General features: G+C 39.8%; 2 protein-coding genes across 4 annotated transcripts; both read left to right on the forward strand.

Moving 5' to 3' along the window:
• The first annotated feature begins 1,623 nt into the window (after window positions 1–1,623).
• LOC122412259 (neprilysin-2-like) lies at window positions 1,624–5,121 on the forward strand. Its single transcript, XM_043421692.1, has 9 exons — window positions 1,624–1,813; window positions 1,886–2,028; window positions 2,214–2,459; window positions 2,544–2,776; window positions 3,109–3,291; window positions 3,366–3,848; window positions 3,946–4,237; window positions 4,316–4,566; window positions 4,678–5,121. The coding sequence occupies exons 1-9, from the start codon at window positions 1,797–1,799 to the stop codon at window positions 5,017–5,019; spliced, it is 2,190 nt and encodes a 729-aa protein (XP_043277627.1). The 5' UTR covers window positions 1,624–1,796; the 3' UTR covers window positions 5,020–5,121.
• Window positions 5,122–9,134: 4,013 nt separating this feature from the next.
• On the forward strand, window positions 9,135–20,592 carry LOC122412149 (uncharacterized). Of its 3 annotated transcripts, none has more exons than XM_043421490.1 (7): window positions 9,135–9,289; window positions 15,406–15,542; window positions 15,947–16,211; window positions 17,012–17,223; window positions 17,488–17,725; window positions 19,360–19,598; window positions 19,739–20,592. In XM_043421490.1, exons 1-7 carry the CDS (start codon window positions 9,280–9,282, stop codon window positions 19,967–19,969), a joined length of 1,332 nt encoding a protein of 443 aa, XP_043277425.1. In that variant the 5' UTR covers window positions 9,135–9,279; the 3' UTR covers window positions 19,970–20,592. The 3 variants fall into 3 exon arrangements, with proteins under 3 accessions (XP_043277425.1, XP_043277423.1, XP_043277426.1); XM_043421488.1 differs by lacking the exon at window positions 9,135–9,289 and adding an exon at window positions 13,943–14,329; XM_043421491.1 differs by lacking the exons at window positions 9,135–9,289; window positions 17,012–17,223; window positions 17,488–17,725 and adding exons at window positions 13,955–14,329; window positions 16,685–16,711.
• Window positions 20,593–20,863: the final 271 nt, after the last annotated feature.

The raw sequence follows: 20,863 nt of genomic DNA on the forward strand, positions 1-20,863 counted from the left end.
TTTCCTCGCCTATTATTTTCATATTTTGTTTAACCGAGCCTTCGATTACGACGAAATTCTGGTTTTTTTTTCCCCTCCTTCTGTTTATTCTAGTCTGTGTTCGAAGTTCATTGGCGTCTCAACCTCATTCGTATTGTTCAAACGTTTCACAATGCAGAGAATCACGAGACTGAGCCACGTCGACTTTCGTGTTTAGTAACGATTTACGAGCAGTTAAAAATACAAAGACGCAGGAACAATTTAGTAAAATACTTTTCGTTGATAAGAAAATTTTCAGAATTTCTCATTTTTTTGGATCTAGAATTTCGGTGTCCAAAAACTGAGAGACTGATTGTGTTTTTTATAAAAAAAAACCAGTTTGTTCTGTAAATTTAAATTCGAAAGAAAATTTTCTCCTGTTTAAAGTTACGAAAAACGTATCTCATGGTTTTTCAATCACTTCGAGAACGCCTCTTCGTCATAACATTCGTAAACTCAAATATCTGTTTATTCGAATTTAGCGTGTGTGCAGAAATGCTACAAAGTCGTTTGCGTAGTGGTGAGTTTCATGGTCGCAAGACTAGATCAAGGCCGAGCCAAGTATCGAGACGAGAAGAAAAAGACAGAAAAGGATTCCACGTTCGATGAGGAATACGAACGCTTCGTTGGGCTGTGGCCAAACTCGATGGAATAAAAAAAAATTTGCATCGTGTGCCCACACACGAGTGATTCGTGTACCTGTTTTTTCTCCTCCAGATCGAAATCGTGCGAAACTTTCGTCGCCTGTTGCTTATTGACGAGGTCGGAACCGTGTACTTTGAACCCTGAAAAAAATTAATTTTTACGATACTCGTCATTTGTAGCCTCGGGGGCGAGCAAAACTTTTGAGAAACATGCGATCCAAAGTTGATTATCTCGGTGGGGCGTATGTGCCTGATATGCACGAGACGCGGAGGCGCGTCTCCTCGACTTTGCTCGCAAACCGGTTGCCTCTCGACGTCCCATTGTAACGTGGCTTTTTCCTGTCGAGGTTACTACACTCGGACAAGTGTTTCGAAACCTTTCACCTGAAGGAGCTTTCACACTTATCGGTACGAACGGCCTCGGACGATTTATTCCCACATTTCGATCTTTATATTTTTGTTTGTTTGAATTTTTTATTGTTTGAATTTGATTTGTATATTTTCGACTGCTGATTTGTCATTTTTTTTTTCAATTCTGTTAAATTGCTTTAAAAATACGGTTTCATGAATTGAAAAAAAAAAAATCAAATTCACCAGTTGCTTTTTATTAGTCAGCAAACGAAATGGGATTCGCTCCCTTGCAAAATATCGAGCGTTAAAAAATAGAAATATTTCCATCTGGTCCTCTCACCGTCGCTCGATTTTCTTTCTTTCTACATCGTACGAAACTTTAGCACAAAAATGTTCCATTTTATCTCAGGTATTCCCCCGTGTTTTCTAGGAAATGAGATAATTATAAAATATTTCAAGGACACGAAAGAGTGGAATGTTTCAAATCAATTTTCAAAGTATATTCGGCGATGAATTCATCGACAAATTAATGCCAAAACACGCTTTTAATAAAAACTTATGCTCAGTCCATGCACTCGCATTAATTCTGGTTTAATCAACGAGCAAATTCATTTACGCTTTTTCACCAATTCTGTAAAGACAAAATTCGCGTACGCACAAGTTTCTGCATCATTTTCAATCGATTCTCCGGCTCAAATTCATTTCGCTCTTATGGTGATTGCGTTCAACCTCAAAACTCCGTAATAATTTGCTTCCAATTGGAATGAAAATTAAGCAGCAAATATGAGATCCGACAAAGTGTAAGTTTCGTCTTCATCATTCGTCTATAACGAGTGTAAAACCTCAAAAAATAACACTCCAGACAATGGCAGAAAACAACAATGGACGAGAGAAGAAAAATCTTGGAAAATGGGAATTAAAAAATCGACAGTCTTTGGTTTCCTGTTGTTCATCGTCGCTTGCAATGCCGTGGATGCCAACGGCACGTGTACGTCAGAAGCATGCTCTTGGACAGGTTCGTTATTATTTAAAACTTGAGCTTGGACTAAGAATAATGATGAGGAGGAAAAAAACTATTAGATCGAACGATTGAACGATGTTTTTTCTCACATTGTCGCGACCTTTTCTGTCCGCGAGATGCCGGGAAGCGGCGAGTAGCGCGCGTGCTAAATCAGCAATTGAAATTCTCGAAATCTTTAGCTTCAACGATCCAAGAAAAGATGCAGTCAAGGGTCGAGCCCTGTAGAGATTTTTACCAATTCGTCTGCGGTCGTTTTCTGGAATCTGCCGAAATACCCGTGAATCAAAATTCGCTAACGTATGGGCACACTCTGATGAACGATGTACGTGAAAAATTGACGCTGACGCTCGCCACAGAAGTCGCGTCCGATGAACCAACGTTTTACAAGCTTGCCACGAAGTTGTACAAAAGTTGCATGAATCCAGGTACCAAGAACTACGCTCGAAAAATTTCATCGGCAAGAAAATGTGGTTTTTTCAAAAATACCGAACGATTCAACATTTTTACAGTTTCTTCGGGGCCCCGAGGGCTCCAAGCCTTCAAGCTATTTCTGAACGAGTTCGGTGGTTGGCCAGTGCTCGAAGGTCGAGCATGGAACGCCAGTAATTTCGATTGGAGGAAACCGTTTCATAAATTTCACAGAAACAGCAAGTACGACGAGTGGATCATCGAGGATGGCATCGGGCACTTGATCGGCTGTAACGTCACCATCGATCAAAGTACTGGTCAGCGAATAATTCAGGTTCGCAGATAAATTCATCATTTTTGACGTTACCAATTCTGGAGTCTTGAAATCGACAATATTTCATCGTTCGTAACGATGATCAATGGGAAAGCGGTTTCTCCAGTGGCTCGGGCTCACAGGTCTCGAGTCCAAACGCCAGTAAACGAAAAAATTTGAACACTCTCGATCAAGTATAGTTAGAAAATAGTTGAATCTCCAAGTTTTCCCCACAAATACTTCATCTCCGGGATGAAGGTACAGAAGAAGATGCGTCATTTAAAAAAAGCATGAAAATTCAAATAAAAATTATAAAAAATAATAAAAGCTCTAATGATTTTTTCTTTCAACAGTTGACCACCCCTCATGGTTGGTTTGCAGGAGGTTGGACCTTGGCTAGTTTGGACATCCCAAGATCAGTTCTCACCAAATATTACAATTTGGTGGTGGATTTGGCAGTGGAACTTGGCGCTGATAAAAATGAAACTTTGATGGAGCTACGAGAAATGATAAAATTCGAGATCGATCTAGCGAAAGTGAGTGGAAACTGATTTCCTGATGTATCCAGGATTGCGTTTATTCGTGATTTTAAATTGAGAGTATTGCGTAGATCAAAAAGTCCGATCAAGAGGTGAAGCTGCATGCTAGAGAGACTATCGGGGAATTCGGCCGCCGATATCGCAGTGTACCGTGGATGGAGTACATCACACAAAGTTTGCCATCTGACATGAGCGTAACCCCGGACGAAATAATTTTGGTAGACGATCCCGAGTACTACGTCAAACTCGAGGCGCTCATGTGCAAAACTTCAAAAAGGGTGCAAGCAAATTACGTTTTATCTAAGATTGCTATCCGAAACGCAGTTTACTCGAGTGAAAAACTGCGTAAAAAAGTGTACGAATATTTGTCGCTCAAGCGGGACGTTTCGTTGGATCGTAACCGAACGAAATGGTGCACGAACCAATTAATGACGAACCTCGATCTGGCTATCTCAGGAGTTTATGCGAGAAAATACACCGATGAAGAGTCACGAAATAATGTGATCGAAATGGCGAAGACAATCAATGAAATGGCGTCCGAAAAATGGTCGCAGGTATGAAGCATCCGGCAGCTTTTATTCCGGTTGAAAATTTCCATTTTCGCCAAGGTTCGTATGCTAATTGTTATCTTTATTTGCCGAATTCATCAAGGGCGAATGGTTGGACAACAAAACGAAGACCACCGGAATCGAGAAATCAAAGAGACTGACTCTTCACATCGGTTATCCGGACGAGTTGATGAACGATACAAAACTTGAAAAGTATCACGAAAGCCTGAAGTTTGACGAGGAGAATTTTTTCGAAAACATGAAAAAATTGTCGGCTTTCGATCTCGATAAACATTACAAATTACTGAGAGAGCCCATCACCGAGGACGACTCGATATTGCGCATTCCTACTACTCTGATCGACGTCTTATATATGACAAAGTATCACAGTATTGGTAAGTTACCGAATGCCTCGGTCGCTTCAAACATTTCCGGAGAAAATACTTTTTTTCTTTGTAATTCTCTTCGCACAGTTATGTACGACGGAATTCTCCGTGGCTTGTACTACGACAAGAAACGCCCGAATTACATGAACTACGGGACGATCGGCACCAGGATTGGGAATGGGATCACGCATGGCTTATTCAACGACGGACGATATTTCGACGTGGATGGCAAAGGACGTTATTGGTGGAAAAACACGGCTACTATTAATTTTCGAGAACGATCTGGGTGCATAAGTCAACATTTCAAAATTTATTTTAAAGAGGAATTTGGTTTAGAAGTAAGTCTCGACTGTGGGGCCGAGGAAAAGCTTCGAGTTTATGATAAAAATGAAATTTGCACCATTTTTCAACGATTCATTGTAAATTATTCGTATTATCCTTTCGCACAGATTGACAACGACGATAATCTGCCACGAAACATTCGTGAGCTCGGAGGCGTCAAGTTGACTTACGCCGCGTACAAAAAGTGGGTTGCGAAACACTCAGAGGAAGAAAAAATGACGGGATTCGAGGGCTACTCGCCTGAAAAAATGTTCTGGATAAGCTTCGCTAGCACTCAGTGCGCATTGTATGAAGAAGAAATTCCGCAAAGGCTTTTGTATTGGTTTAAAAAAGCCTTTAGTAAGTACCGAGTCAACGGTGTGCTAATGAATTTGCAAGAATTCTCTGATGATTTCGGATGTACGAATTTTGATCGAATGAATCCCCGGAGAAAGTGTAAAGTTTGGTAGATTCGAGAATAGTAGTTGAAACGTCATGAACGAATGACATTGGACAATCCGAGTGAATTTCTCTTTCAACGAAATAAATAAAACGCTAACCAGTTAAATATTTATCCTCAACAAACGTTTTTCTTCCACCTTTTTGTTCAGTTAGGCTGTTTTAGAAAAAAACCTTGTCGCTGAGATTTATTCCGAAACACGTTTTGCATAAACAACTTTGACTCTTACGCGTCTGCTCTGCCGGTGGCGAGGCACGTAGATCAGCTGTACGAAGAATTGAAAAGTGTCGAAGAGTGATTAACTGCAAATACTTTTAAATCTTCACGTGCGCAAATGAAATTGAAATTCTCATTGTGATCGAGTCGCTCGACTGTTTCGGGATTAGCGTCGTCGAGTTTTTTTTTTTTTTTTTTTTTTTTTTTCAAGAAACCGTGATTCTATGGATTGAATGTTTATTAAGTTCGTCGATAAACAAAAGATTTTCGTCTATTATTTGCTCAGATTTTTTGTTGACTTATGGAATAAAATTCCTTTGAAATACTGATTTTTCATGGAGTCGAGCGACATGTGCTCGACACTGTTGACAAACACGCTTAACGACCGCTCACCATTCATTTTGCTGATCGATATTTCCTTCTGTTCTGATTAGAAGCAACATTAGCCAGTCGATAGACTTGGTAGTAGCAACAGAAGAGCGTTGCAATTGACATTCATTATCAGCGATCAGACTGAACGCTCGTGGACTTGATTAGGTGATTGTGCTTAACGACGGTATATCGAACGAAAGCACGATCGCATTAGAAAGATCAAAAAATAAAAGGAAAAGAAACAGCAGCATGAAACCGCACTCGAATAATGAGCGATCCATTTTTTGGTATTTTTTTTCACGTTCAAGTCCTAGACAAGATTTTTTTTGGATCGGTAGAGTGCGTTCGAGCGTCGGTTTTGACTGGGGGCCACGAATTATCAATCTTCGAAGCCATTTTTGAGAATGTTTTTGAAAATTCGAAAAATAGAATAGAAAATACGTCAAGTTTGTGTTTGAATTCCTGCGAACCACTGACCTGACACTTTTCACTGTTGAGCTCACCATTTTTATTGGCTCACGAGTTTTAGGGATGACAATAAATCGAAGACTTCATGCAAAATGTACAAAATTAAATCTCCTTGGTGGAACGGCTTGAAAATGATTACAAGTTTGTTGCAATTTTTATTCAATTTTGTATTTTTTTTTTTTTTTCTTCTTCTTTTGGTATTTATATTGAAACAAAATGTAAAATGTTTCGGCAGTTAAAGAATAAAATGATTTCCAAACAGCGATTATTGCGTGAATGAAAAAAATTGCAATTCGAATTTTTCGCGCGGCATCGCATTAATTTGTGAAAGTTTGTCGATCGTGGTGATCCCACGACTTGAATCCTCGTTGGCCTTAATCAGGGCAACTTTTAATTGAGTTTGATATCAATCGTAGGCGATTGGTGGATGCGAGATAATAAAAGTGAAGCGTTCATCGACGCCGGCCCAAAAGGTGCGAGCACATCTCGTGAGAGCAATGCCTTCTGAAAGCCTCGCGAGAAGCAATAGATCGAAGATACAACAAAAATAGCTGAGATTCGTCGCTTTGAGGACGGAGAAAGGCGCGACCGCAAGGCTGTTATTTAATGTCAACGAACTTCTCGCGGTGAATAAATATATAGCAGTGTGTGTAAAAAACGGCAACGGCAAATGTTGTCTCCTCTTTCGAACTGTACACCGAACCAAGAATAACTTAGCCAAATGATTCTTCCCAAGAAGAACGATTTCGCAAGCTCTTTCGTATCGATAAATCGATTCTCCGTGGAAGTCTGTTGTATCAGCTGTCAGTAAAGATTAACCTGCACAAAGTATCCCCTTCTTATCGACGATCGAAAACATTTTAACAAATTTTATAATAGGAACGGTGCGCAGAGTCTGCAGTGCCACTACGCGGCCAATTCCAAAGCTTCCTGGTGCAATTTAAAGCAGGCACATACGGAAATTATCGAGAAAATATTGTTGCATTCGAAGGTACTCGAATGGACAATTTCGACATCGAGACGTTGAACTATACCAGTAAAATTTTATTCTTTCTCGAATAGTCCATTCTCCATAGAAAAGTGAGAAACGAGAAAAATCGATCAAAAGCATAAACACTGTCAATTCATTCGCAAAACTTTCTGTCTCGACGACGTTTAAAACCTCATTCGATTCAAACAGCTTTATCCTGCTTTTACTTCATTTTGGTCTCGAATGCGATCCTTGCCGATGGGACGAAAATCATATTTTATGATTTTCAGCATTATTTTTTTCCGAACTTTTCATTATCTTCAATGTTTTCACAGTCGAAATATAACAAATAAAAGGTTTCTAACGAAAATAAAAAATTGCACGCATTCAGCCACAAGAAAGCGCGCACATCGGCAGTAGTGCTGCTCTTCTCTACAGCTCAGACACCACAGTCCCTGTTACGAACGGATTTCAGTCTCGACAAGTAGATGGAGCAGGGCGCATTGAATCTTCGATGCGAAACCCACAAACGTCGAAGCTCAATGAGGAATTTGCAGTAATCGCTAAAACAAACAACCATCGAGATTTTTGTCATCGGGGAAACAAAAACGCGAGATGAAAAATTGATGAAACCGACACGAAACCCCGGTACCAGGGCGTCGAGAAGACCGAGTCGTGCACCAGTCGAAATCGATATCACGCAATATATATCACCGAGGTCGTGACACGTTGCTCCGTAACATAACTAATATAAAATCTCGCCCACGGCTGATAAATGATTCATACGAACCAGTATTAGTTATTACGCTCTTCTTAATCATTGAGCAAGGTCTCGGTGGCATGTGGAAATGAAAATGCATGCGAGCTATTCGAAAATTTAGCATATAAAAAAAATATAAGAAATGAAGTATAAGAAGACTTGAAAATATGGCGTGTCGCATCAAAAGGACGAATTAGCGATGATGTCATAATGACAGAAATTCAATTAAGTGCACGACAGCAACTGCAGTATTTATCCGGCTAAACTATACGTGGCGAGCACTGAGTTTCTTGTATTAATCTTTCACGATTAATACAATCGTTAGGAATGAATTGCTGTGAAATGAGTCATCGGTACAAACGCGTGTTACATTCTACCTCATTCTTTTAGTGTATCGTTTATTTTTATCAGGGTGAATGAGACTATCTACGAAACAGCTAATTCATCGACTCGTTAGTCAACCAGTTGAAAATATGTTTTCATCATATTGAGACTTGGGAATGCAGGGCTTTGAAATAATGTAATTTTACAAAAATACGAATCTGCTGTGACGCGTCATATATTCTCTGCATCAACAAAATTCTCTGGTCATCGTTGCCTTGAATGCGAGTGTCTGCAGTCCGAAATGTTTCCACTCGAAAAAAATCGATTTGCCATAAAAGTGAAACATTCTAGAGTAAGAAACTGTCGCCGCACTAAGTTTTTGGAGAGCCTTGAAACTTCCTTTCTCAGGATATTTCCGAGCCAAACTTCTCCGGTTAGCGAATGTAGAGCAAATCGTAATGTTCGAGGATCCTAACGATTAAGCATGAGTCAGGACTACGTATTTACTGTGTCGAGACGAAAATATTATTTCAAAGTATTAATAGTGAAGGGGGAGAGCGTTTTGGAGTCAGAGGACGACGAATGCAATCCTTGTACTGCCATTATTTACAGAATTGTCATCAAACTGTCTTTCTCGCCAGTTCAACAATAAAAATGCATGAAAATGTGATGAAATTAGTATAAAATACTGAGGAATATCGAGGGGCTCGGAAATCGAGACGGTTAACCGAAAGAATGGTCGGGAAACGTGTGCAATGATATCGTCAATGTCGCATCGATTTTTACAACATTCGAAAGAAAAAAAAAAAGAAAAAGAAAAAAAAAACAAAACAAAAGTGTTCGTGTATCATGGTAATTTGGTATTTTAGCATATTTCGACTAACTCGACACTAAAAAGCATGATTTGCAGACATAAACGTTGATGGATATATCCACGCATGTGATTGGTGAGTCAGATTCTGTTAGTAATTATTCACAAATTGTCTTTCGTCTGTTGTATACAAATCGTGGATGGATAAATGGCGCATGCGCAGGCTTCTCAGGAACGGGAGAAAAGCGTAAGAGTGAGAAACCTGGGAGTAGCACAGTTCGAGTTCGTAATTCGTAACGTTCGCATCGTTTCGTGAGGATACCAAAAATCTCTGCATTCTCCAGTCAACATGGCTATTTGTGAGTACTGAAGCTTTGGTCGATTTTTAACTATCTCAGGTCAAAAGGCACTCGAAAATTTCGGAAATTGGAGCGTTCGTTGTTTTTTTCGGGGTTTTCAAATTCGGTTTACGGGCAGTGGCACCGGCGGTGTCTGCAGGTCAAAGGTAATGGGGAAAAAAATACAAAAATTCATGTGTCAAACCGAAGAATCAATGAATATTGAAAAAAGGCAAAACTTAATTGAAAAATCATCGAGAAATCTTTGGCTTTCATTGGCCGTAAAGATGATCTGGAAATTTAATAACATTCGTGTACGCGGTGAACAGTTATTGAGAGAAACATAAAGATCCGGTTGTAAAATAGTGGAAAAATGAGAAGTCGTAGAAGAATGTATGGAGAAAGAGATCGACTGGGGGGAGGGCAGGAATCTCCTCTTCTAAATATAGTCAGGGCGAGGTTTCGCTGGACGGTTTGACAAGGAGAAATACCGGCCGGCATGTTTCACGATCGTGTCTACGAGCGTGAACCGGTACATTGGTAAATCAAACGGCTTAAGATTTCGAGCGATCTCACTGAACATTGAAAAAAGTTTATTTTAATTCAACGTTTAAATAACACATTTGGAGGAGTTTTTTAAAGATTTTTTCAACGTTGAGTATGAACGAATGATTTTTACTTCAAAATCTGCGAATAAAAAACTTGCGAAAAATCGTTTCGAATGTTTTGCAACAAACGTACGTAAGAACGCGATGAAAGAATCGGGAAGAAAATTTATACGGAACCAGTTGGCGACCATGACATTTTCACCGTTTCCACGATCCAACAATCACCGAGTTTATCAGTTTTACAAATAAATGTTAGTAACAAATGAAATCAAGATAATCGTGGCGTGCAATTATCCGAAGAGTTTACGCAATCGTTGTAAAACGATCATTTTTTTTTCCACATTTTTATTTCCGCTTTAGCAAAGGCACTCGGCGAAACCGGTTTAGCCAGCACGACGTATTGTGAGATCAAAACAAAACCGAGTTAATTTTGAATTCTTGGATGAAATGATGAGCGAATGGGTGGGAGTCTGTGAAGCTCGAGTGCGGGGACTTTAAGCTCGAGCTTTGAGAAGCGGGCTTTTCGCACTCTCTTGTTATAATATCTATTCTAGGATCTCTCGCCGTCAATTCGTAACTGTCCGAGTCGTGCGTGTGCGTGTGTGTGTGTGTGTGTGTCCTCGCGAGGGAAGACGATTTCCAGATTGAATTTTGCAACCTCGAGGCCACGAGTCTCCGAGGTATCCGAGGAATTAAAATGATTCGTTATTCGTTTCATGGTTGCGCAGGATAATCGTTGAAATTGAATATGGCGTCGATCGTGTCCTAGATTGGAGTGAGCGCGATCGACCTTTTGCTGATAGAAAATTCGATTACATTCCTTTCGACGAAAAGCTTAATTTTTTTACGTAACTGTCGCTTTAAGCAACTATAAAATTTTATTTACGACTTGGAAGTCAAAGAGTTATTATGGAATCGAGTGAAATTGGATTCGAACGCTGTTCCTCTTAATGGGGCAAGGTTTTTTCGAAGTTCACGAGAAATTAAATGCCACCGATGCATTGCGCTTTCATTAATTCTGCAAAATTTATCGCTTTTCGTTTTCCAATCATCCCGAAACGTTTTTAATCTCAATTACGATTTGAAAAACGAAAATTTCGAGATATTTTTTTCCACCGAATCTTTGACTCTAAAAGTTTCGCGTCGTCCCCCTCGATTCTTCTTTCCGTTACGGTATGCTGGCTCTCGCTTAATTCCAAGCTAATAAGCACGGTGGAAGGAGACTTCCGGAATGTTTTTTTTTTTTTTTTTTTTTTTTCATTTTCGTTTCGCTCGCCACGAAGTAGTCTTCGCTTAGGACAAATCATCGCTCGAGCGACGTTCGCGAGGGGACGCGATTCGGACAATGTCGACCGATCGAACGGGATCCTACTAATGCAATGCATCATCGTGTACAGCAGCGTTCAAAAGTTTCTAAACAGTCTATAGATTCAATTAAATTATTATGGAAAAAAATTCTTTCAGCAAATGCAATTTTCAGTGAAACGTCTTCAACGGATTTATCGAAGCTTTCCCAGTATAGTCCCGAATAACCTAAATTGAAAACTCAAATTCAATTTAAAAAAGCAAGAAAATCTTTTTTTTCAATGAGAAATTTCATTTGATTAAAAAAAATTGATAACGCGAATCGATACGATCGATTTGATTTTGACGAGATTTACCGTGTGGTGGTTTCAATTCACTTTGTAAGTCGTCCGGAAATCAAACTTTTCATCGGTATTTCGAGACTCTGGTGAATTTGAGAAATAAATGCTGGGTGCACAATCGTACGAATGGAAGCATAAACTGAGTCATCTGATGAACGAGGTTTCGAAGCTTTTGAGTAACACTGTATTTGTTGTAACCATGTGCCGTACTTAGATCACGCGAAAGTACGAAGAAGCGTCGCTATGCGAGGTCAATGACAGCGAAGCGTTACTCCGGTCCGTTCAGAGTAAAAAAAAAAAAAAAAAACCCCCGTTGCACTGCATGAATGCTGAGCGGGATTGCATTCAAAAATTGTGTGGGTGGAAAGCTGCGGAAAGCAGGCCGCTAATTTAAAAAAGATGCTAAATACTTTGTAGCAGATTAACACGAAAAAATCTTGCAACGAGAGAAATCTCGAACGAGAATGAATAACTTTGCAGTAGCTTCGATTCTCCTCCATTTTCAAGTGTCGAAAAGTTTAAAAAACAAGAAAAAAAAAGAAACTATAAATAATCGTGGAGTTCGAATGTCCCAAGTATTTTTATCGCTCACTTTTTTCAGCAGCCTCATTCACAAATTTATTATTTCTTTTTTTGATAATTCGAATTAGTCCATTTCTACTGGTATCCTCGAAGTCGCTTCAACAAAGTGAATCGTCTGATTTCACAGCTTCCGGTCAATCAGAGCATGCAGAAGATTTAAAAAACGATAAATTTTCGATCATTCTAAATCGAAGCGTACTAAAAAATCGTTTTTTTTTTTCACGTGCATCGATTCAACTTTATAGTGCAATTCCCCGTCTAAATAATGCTCAAACAGTGAGTCATTTAATGGTAGAAAATATTCGTAACTCACATACACAATAAAATAATTGAAGTTGTGAAGAATTTTAGTTATAAATAATATTTCGTTCAGGTCATGAAGTAAATTCGTACGAGGAATGAGGAGAAGCTCGGATCGTTTCGCACAATAGTATGTAAGTCGCGTCACGGACATTTATAGGCACGTCGATTCTCATATGAGTAGAAACATACGTGCCCAAAGAAACTTTTATTGCACGCAGGACCACAGAGAGCGGATTAAAACGGGGCTTCATGTACGCGTATAACACACACACGCGCGCACACACACACAAAACGTATTTATGTGTTATCGCCATTGCGCAATCCCGGATTGACTCAATTACTCAAATTCCTGCATTGTTATGTTAATTGCAAACTTGGCACGGTCCGGATCATCAGTTCTTATCATTAATTCGGGCGACAAATCCGGGTCAATCTCATCCTACGTTTTAAAACGAGACATCCAGTACTATTGCGATCGGCAATAGAAACCACGATTTCATCAAAGGTTACATTTGAATCCGTTTTTTTTTTTTTTTTTCTCGTAGAAATCATTCTCAATTCATGATCCCATTGATCTTCCCGGAGAGACTCGAAATGTATTTTTAGTTATCATAATCCAGGGGGTGTCGCGTGTGGCCAAGACTTTTTTAACTGACGATCAGCATGGTTCGATTCGAGTAAATAATTCGATGGTTGACATTGAAGTTTTGAGATTTTTTATTAAAATTAGGATTCTGGGGAGTTTTGATCGAACGAAGATGCCTTCAGCGGCGTTCTCATATTCCGTCGAAAAATAATGATCTTTTGAAAGAATTTTTATTCTGACATCGATTACTCGATACAAATTGTCAAAAAATTATTTCAGTTGGTTAGAAAATTTTGCGCTGCACTGTACACGATGAAAATAAAATAAATCATTGTAAACACGTACAAGAGACGGTGATGCGTTGAGTAATAATAAAACCGTTATACTAAAATAATTGTGACATCACGCGGCGATGACGTTTGGATAGCCGCGAGGTTAACACGAATGACCTGGCCACCGCCTCTTTTAGCAGGCCTCGGAACTCGTCTTGATCACGAAAAAGCCATAAAAATCGATCCTTCAACACACGTTTCGCATTCTTTCTACATTGAGCCACGAGAAATTCGTAGCCGAGAAGGATCAATATCTCGGGGTTTCATTGGTGAATAATTTTCTGCGAATATCATGCAGGCGATTGAAAAGAAACAGGTGCGACTGTGCGAGAGAATAAAAAGGGAAAATAGAGATAAAATGATGAAAAGGCGAGCGAGGATATGCCGAAAAAAACAATTTTTTAAGTTTCGACGAAATTCGATTCAGCCTTGAGACACTGGTAAGCGAATAATAAGCGAATGAGCCGGGCAAGTTCCTTCGTAACGTCTCCCATTGTAGAGGTGACAATAATATTATGATGTCAGCAAACGAGTTCGTCTTTTGCGTATACACGAAAGTATGCTCGAAGCCTAAACCGACTGTTTGCGAAGCTCCGGTTCTCCGTGTATCATTCCCATTGTCAGTGGACAGTGTATCGGTAAACTGGACAAAACTACAATCGTCAATTGACATCGTGGAAGCATCGAACTGAAGATAAATTCGTGTAGTTTCGTTGCAATCGTTAAACAATCGACAATTTTTTTGCTTCTTCGTTCTCGTTGTTTTTTTTTTTTTTTTCATCTATTGAAACAAAAACTGGATGATCGGTAGCAATCAGTTATTCCGAAAATGAATGGAAACTTCGCAAGTGCCATAAAAAGTGCTCGTGAAGAATTCCTCGTCGATGTGTCATTCCGCCAACGCTTTTTACCGGCTCATTTCTCGGCGAAGCTCTTTGTTTTCCTCACAGTTTTCACCTTCACCGGTTATAAGTACCAAGTGAAAAAAAGCATTCATCGGCTTTGTGAGTATTTTGTTCGACTTTGTCCAACGCGCTGAAAATGTAACCGTAAATTCCGGTAATCGGGGTTAGCTTCACGTGATGTTCGAAAAACCTTTTAAACGCTCATTCGTTTCTAGATTTAAGTCTAAAGGAATTTCAATCCCTTCGTGTACTCTGAATACGGATAATTTATTGATGAAAAAAAGAAAAACTGAAAAAATATGAGCCACGTCGACGCAGAGGGGAGAGTCGACGTTGGAAAATTTGTATTTATCATTGCACTAGTTCTCCGCTGATTGCTCGAGCACACGTGTGCGCAGGGGCCGGCATCGATAAACGGTTCTAACGTGCACGAGTACAAAAGCGCGGAGGAGACGACAGTAATCGAGTTATCCAACGGAGCCCGAACGAGCGTTTTTTATCGGCGTTGACAGTTAAAATAACATTTTTTTTCGCCTTCCATTTTTACTTCGTCGGCGTATTGAGCGAGTGTAAATTTTAACAACCGGCTCGTAAAGTAGATAGAAAAAATATGGTTCAATGTCGACGAACAAACGTCTATATATCGGCAAGTGCGCAAAACCGCTCGCAAAATTGAGCAAATCTTAGTCTCTCGACGACATCAACGCTTCGTCCCTGACTCGTAAAATCCTCGCGTCCATAAACGACGGCCTGTCTATCGATCTTTTTGCCATCCTGTGGAAAGATTCCTGCAATGTCCTACTTTCTAGTGTTTTCCTGATGCACACACTCGCGGATACGCGAGAATCGATCTCGAGACGCGTCTGGACACTGCGGCGCCCTTAAACTGCACAAAATGAGCGCATTTTTTGCCGTCAAAGTTTGTTTTTGGTTTACAATTTGACGCTCTTTTGTTGACACGATATTTTTCATTTTTACAGTTTCATTGCAACCACTACGAAAAGCACTTTTTCTCTGTGAACCTTTCGTATGACGATTTAATTATTTCTCTGCTCGCCGCGAGGGGTTGGCATTCCGCCAAAATCCTCGAGTCCATGCTTCCTTACCGTTTTTCACGGACCTCTAAACCCGAGCTGCGACAAGTTCATTCGTTTCTTGTGTCTTTTTCTCTGCAGCACTAAAGACCGAGGACAAGTTGGAGTACCAGTTTTACCCTTGCGCCAGTGGGCAAATCCAATTCCGCATAAAAGCACCTAACGATGCCCATATCGCGCTGACCACCGAAGCCTGCGAGGGAGAACCGATGTACGAGGTGAGCTGCCAGTTTTTTTATTTAATTTTTTTTTTATTACTCTTTTCCTGGCTTTCATCCAGACTCGAATCGACATTTCCTAGTGTCTGATTGACGGAGTTTACTTTATATGGATGCCTCGTGAACTTGATTTTGTCCGACAGTCAGTTCGAATGGAAAGCAACGCTTGTTGGGAAAAATTTGCAGTTTTTTTTTCTTGGGGTGCCTAAAAGTAGTTTATGGGAATGTAATTGTCCGCGAAAGCCTCACTTTTTCGAGCCACAAATTTATTATTCTTTAAAAGAAGCTCCATCTTTCGACCCCTCGAATGATAGCTGACCAATTTTTTTCCACAACTATTTCTATGATTAAACTATGATGATTTCAAAGTTTGAATAATAACGAATGAGCCGAAATATCGTCAGGTATTCATCGGTGGATGGGGAAACAGCAAATCGGTAATCCGTAAAAACAGGACGAAGCCCGAGGTCGCTGAAGCGGACACACCTGGAATTCTGAGTAACGATGAATTCCGTGGCTTCTGGGTAAGATGGCACGAGAATAACCTCGCTGTCGGCAAAGAAGGAGAATCTACTCCTTTCCTCGCTTACCAAGACTCGGAACACTTGAGAGTTGGCTGCTTCGGTGTCTGCACCGGTTGGGGTGCCGAGGGAGAGTGGCTCGTCGAAGGTAAAGACGAAAAGGGCGAGAGAATTTCAGCCCAGAGTTTCCCCTCGGTATTAAAAAAATATGAAAACGAGCTCGATTTCAGTAGTTCGACTATCGAGGGAAAGCTTGAGTTAGTTTAAGGGAGTTCGTGTCTACAGTTGCGTAGTTGATTGAATTATTGGGATTCCATTATGGGGTAGTTGCACAAACGAAATGTCTCGGGTTCAATGGTCATGGCTCGTCGAATCTTTGCCTGCAATTCAATTCACTCAAGCATCCATTCGTTCCAATAATTGTTAAGAGAAACTGGCAAAGTATCGGAAGATTTATCTACTCGAAATTTAGTCTCAGAATAAATCTAGGAGCAATGAGCATCGAACGAAAAACATTATCGATTTATATTTCGTACAATTATATTAACAAAAGCCCGCAATTTGATTATTGATTTATTTATTTTTCGGATAATTATCTGCACCGGATTGTGGTCCGTACAGCCAGGTGTATCGGAGGTCACGGTGCTCGTACGTAACGTATATGCGAAAAGTTAAATATATGCCGATCGTAGATTTGATCTCGATCGCGGTGCTTGTTGATCGTTTTTGATTTTCCACGAGAATGGCTTCCGGCACAAATTTTTTGGGAATGTTTTATCGTGTACATGTTAATTCGTGCACGGTCATTGATTCATTGTCACGGGATTTACCGATCACATATCGAGCATTTTCGCGAGATCGTGTCACTCCCTTTTAACCCTCCAGTACGCAAATCATTGATGAAAAGCATGATAAAAATCCTTCATTTTATTCCATCATGAAAAAAAGGTGGTAAAAATCTTAAAACACCGGACGAACTGAAGTATCAGTTTCATCCCGTACGTTCCGGAGCTCTTAGCATTGAAGTCAAAGCCGCGAGCAACGCTCACATTGCTTTGAGCAAAAGTAAGGGGGAATCCAGCCCCATGTACGAAATAATGCTCGGTGGTTGGGAAAACACGGCTTCTGTCATCAGATACGATCGCAAACAGCCTGACAAGGTTCGCCTTCCCAGTTCCTTTTTTTTTTTTTTTTTTTAATTTCGATTATTTTTTTATCTCATTTATTCGCAAAATTTCCGTCTCAAAATTCATTTATTCGGGGGGGAGGAGGAAAGATTTTTTGAGAAGAAAAATAGACGTTACGAAATCGTGACGTGAATTCGAGTTTCCTTGATTATTTTATAAATTGTTGGAACAAACGACTGGGAATTTAAATATAATAAAAATTAAAAAGACAAAAATCGCGTTACGATTCGGCCTCAGGTTCGCGTTAATACGGCGAATCTACTGAACCCAAACGAGTACAAGAAATTCTCAATTTCTTGGCTCGACGGTCACATCGTCGTGAAATCGGGTGATCAACGAGGTCCGGTACTGTTGGAATGGAAGGACCCGAATCCCATTGGTATTAGTCACGTTGGCGTGCGCACTGGTTGGGGCGCGACCGGAAATTGGAAACTCCGTTTCGAGCATCATCAGGCTCTGCCGCCTGCGACCAAACGTAAACTTACAACGATCGATCTGCATTTATTTTCGTACAAATTTCTATCGTTTGTTTCTATTTCTGTTTAACATTTGAAACTTTAAAGGCAGAGGAATAACCAAAAAATCGTTCGAATTCAAACAATTTTCATCGCGTACCGACTTTCTTTACGCGGTTTTGTCAAACAACCTGAGAAATTGAAAAATAATTTCTATCGAGCTTTCACACAAAAATCCGTCATTTTTATGATTTTTTATGAGAAGAAGACATTAAATTTTTACGGTTTTTGGAAATCTCGAGCCTAATAATTGATCGATGTTGTAGAAAAAACCAAAAACAAAAAAAAAACAAAAAAAATTCGTCTAAATTCGACGATTAACGATCTAATTTTAGTAACCTTATGGAGCTTGGGTGGCGAAACTTGTGTCTGTTGTACAGAAATGCTGCTTGCAGACGTATCAATATTCATCGCAAAATAATCGTTAAATGGAATTTGATTCGATTATTTCGCTCAAGTCAGTGAATTTTTACATTCGTCACGAAATCATGCCATTATTCACGAAAAAAAAAGGAAAATATATTAAGCACAACGTCCACTCATTAGGATAAGAGTTTTTTTTTACATTGAGCACAATGGAAATGCCATAAAAAATGAACGAATTCTTCAAGCGAAAAGAAAATTCGATGCATGAAAAAAGAATTTTTTTTTGTTTCTTTGATCAGAGAAGATTTCTGTTCAATTTCTGTTCAAGCCAAGTGATTCAACGTTTCAAATTCCTAAATTATTTTTTCCGTGTTCGAGAACAATTGAAAAAATGTCCTTCGACGAGTTTTTTTTTGTGGATAAAGTGTCGTCCTTTCAAAACGCTCATACCATTGCTTTTACGTAATTCTTCGTTGGATATATATATAAAAAACGTTACAAACAAGTAAATGCACTCGCACTTTATGTTCGCACGAACAGCTTCGATGGGCTCGTACTTCAACACCGCATTGATTGAACTTTCAAAATCACTGTTTGTTTGCATGTGGAATGAAGTGTATCAAGTTTTCCAGTCTCACATTACCTGTGCACGAAGAACTCAATATCAACATGGTTGCAATCGTTATTTTCGAGAAAAAAATCGAGAAAAAAAAATAATTTTCCATCGTCCTGCATTGCATCATCTCGGAATTGATTACTTAACATCACGAGAGGAAACCCGGAAATCTTTCGCACCCAATAAAAACGAAAATATTTGATAATTTTTCGAAAAAACTTGGAGCCAATAACTTTCTGGCAAACTTTCAGTTTTCATTAGAGTCATGTGAAAATTTAAGGGGATTGAGCCGTGTGGCAGTCGAATTTTTTAGGGTGTTTTCAGAATGCTCGAAAAAACTTCGAAAAATCGGTCTACCACACGGGTAAACCTTCTGGTGACTCCCCTTAAACGGGGAGCAGTGGGTTGAATGATCACGAGATGAAAATGGCTCCGAAATCTTGATTCGAACGTTCATATCGGACGATTTTCTCGAGTGTCATTCAATTTTTCCATGGGCTGCGAAAATTTTCCGAATTTCGGGTTTCCTCGTTGGGAAAATTCCGAAATAACGATCAAGTAAATTCGATGTGAGAATCCGAAGCCTGCAATTGCATTGAATCAATTTTCTAGAAACTGGACCAGCGGCTCCGTCAGCCCCCGCCGAAGTTTCGGCCGGCAGCGTTTGCTGGTGCGATGCTTCCGGCGGAATGATTCCTCCGGGAGCAGTTGAGGGCGGACGTGACGACGAACCGTTGTTCGTCGGGCGTGCCCATCACGAGGGCGCTCTCATTCCTGGCAAGGTCAAGCCGAGTCATTCCGTTTGCTACGTAGCTTGGGGTGGTGGAGAACACGGAAAGAGCGATTACCAGGTTTCTTTCCAATTTCTCAAAAACGCTTGATCGAAAAAACGAGGAAAATTATCAAAGAAAAAAAAGGAACATTTCAAAATGCAACTTGACATCCCGAATCACTCGAAGAAAATGCTGACCATGAAATACGATCGTTTCAGGTTCTGTGCGGTTGTAATCCGCGTTGGGTACCGACCAGCGGTGGAAACATTCCCCCGAACGCGATCCCCGGAGGCGAGAGCGAGGACGGGGAGCCTCTTTTCGTAGGCCGCGTAGAGCACGAGGGTACTGTGACCATTGGAAAGGTTCAGCAGTCGCACAACGTGCTCTACATACCGTTCGGTGGTACCGAAGTCGCCTTCGCCGACTACGAGATTCTCGTCAGCGAATAAACTCGCTGCTCTGACAAAACCGAGTGAAAGAATAAAAAACGAAAGAGAGAAAAACAAATGCAATTAAGTACTATTCGTCCGAAAGTGGCTTTCGAAGTGTTCGATTGTGATTCACAGGAACATTGTACCGTCACTTCCATTATTTTGAGCTCGAAAGAATTTATCGTTTTTTGAGTAATACCCAAAGTTACTGGCTAACTTTAACTCCGCTGACTTTGAAATCTAATGGACTTACGAAATCAAATGAAAACAGAAAAAAACAAGTCGTTTCGGTCACAATGTTCCTGCAGAAATTCTCCAAAAGCCTTAACCGCAAGAGCACAGCAGCTTGTGCACAAAATAAAGTGTTTTTAATTAAAAACTTTAAAGCTCATTTAGCGAACGCAAATGTTGCTTTGTTGTCGTACGAAATATCGTTATTATTTAATTTTCATATTAACGTCAGTGGTTAGAAAGACGGAGAGAGAGATATATATAAAGGAATATATTTTTCATGCTAATTGCATAGTTTTCTAACGTTCAACACGCAGCTTTGTTGACATTATTGAGATCATTGTATACCGGATTTTTTGGCATATATTATCGAAATGTTGCATAGTATAAATAAACGTTTGAAAAATGTCGACGGTCCCGCTTCACTTTTTATCCGTTCTTTTTCCACAATCCAACATTTTTGTGTTTACTCATACTTATTTTAGTGATTTTGAAAGCTTTTTGAACAGATCTATTTCCAAGAGAATTATCGAGGACTGATTCGAATGGTTTTCTCGTATGAATTATATTCCATCGGTTTTTTCAATCGTTTCGATTCCTTGTTCTGCTTGACATTTCATTGCATCAGTTTATTCATTCGTTTCCACGTTATTGTGAGAATTTAATTGTCCGATAAAACTA

Source organism: Venturia canescens, chromosome 6 (genome assembly GCF_019457755.1).
Source record: "Venturia canescens isolate UGA chromosome 6, ASM1945775v1, whole genome shotgun sequence".
Classification (NCBI taxonomy): domain Eukaryota; kingdom Metazoa; phylum Arthropoda; class Insecta; order Hymenoptera; family Ichneumonidae; genus Venturia; species Venturia canescens.

Coding starts and splice junctions, on each gene's coding strand:
- LOC122412259 (XM_043421692.1), top strand. Junction 2,777..3,108: donor CTGGTCAGCGAATAATTCAG/GTTCGCAGATAA, acceptor TTCTTTCAACAG/TTGACCACCCCTCATGGTTG. Junction 4,567..4,677: donor AAGAGGAATTTGGTTTAGAA/GTAAGTCTCGAC, acceptor CCTTTCGCACAG/ATTGACAACGACGATAATCT.
- LOC122412149 (XM_043421488.1), top strand. CDS start 14,155: ATGAATGGAAACTTCGCAAGTGCCATAAAAAGTGCTCGTGAAGAATTC. Junction 15,543..15,946: donor AGGGAGAACCGATGTACGAG/GTGAGCTGCCAG, acceptor AAATATCGTCAG/GTATTCATCGGTGGATGGGG. Junction 17,224..17,487: donor ATCGCAAACAGCCTGACAAG/GTTCGCCTTCCC, acceptor ATTCGGCCTCAG/GTTCGCGTTAATACGGCGAA.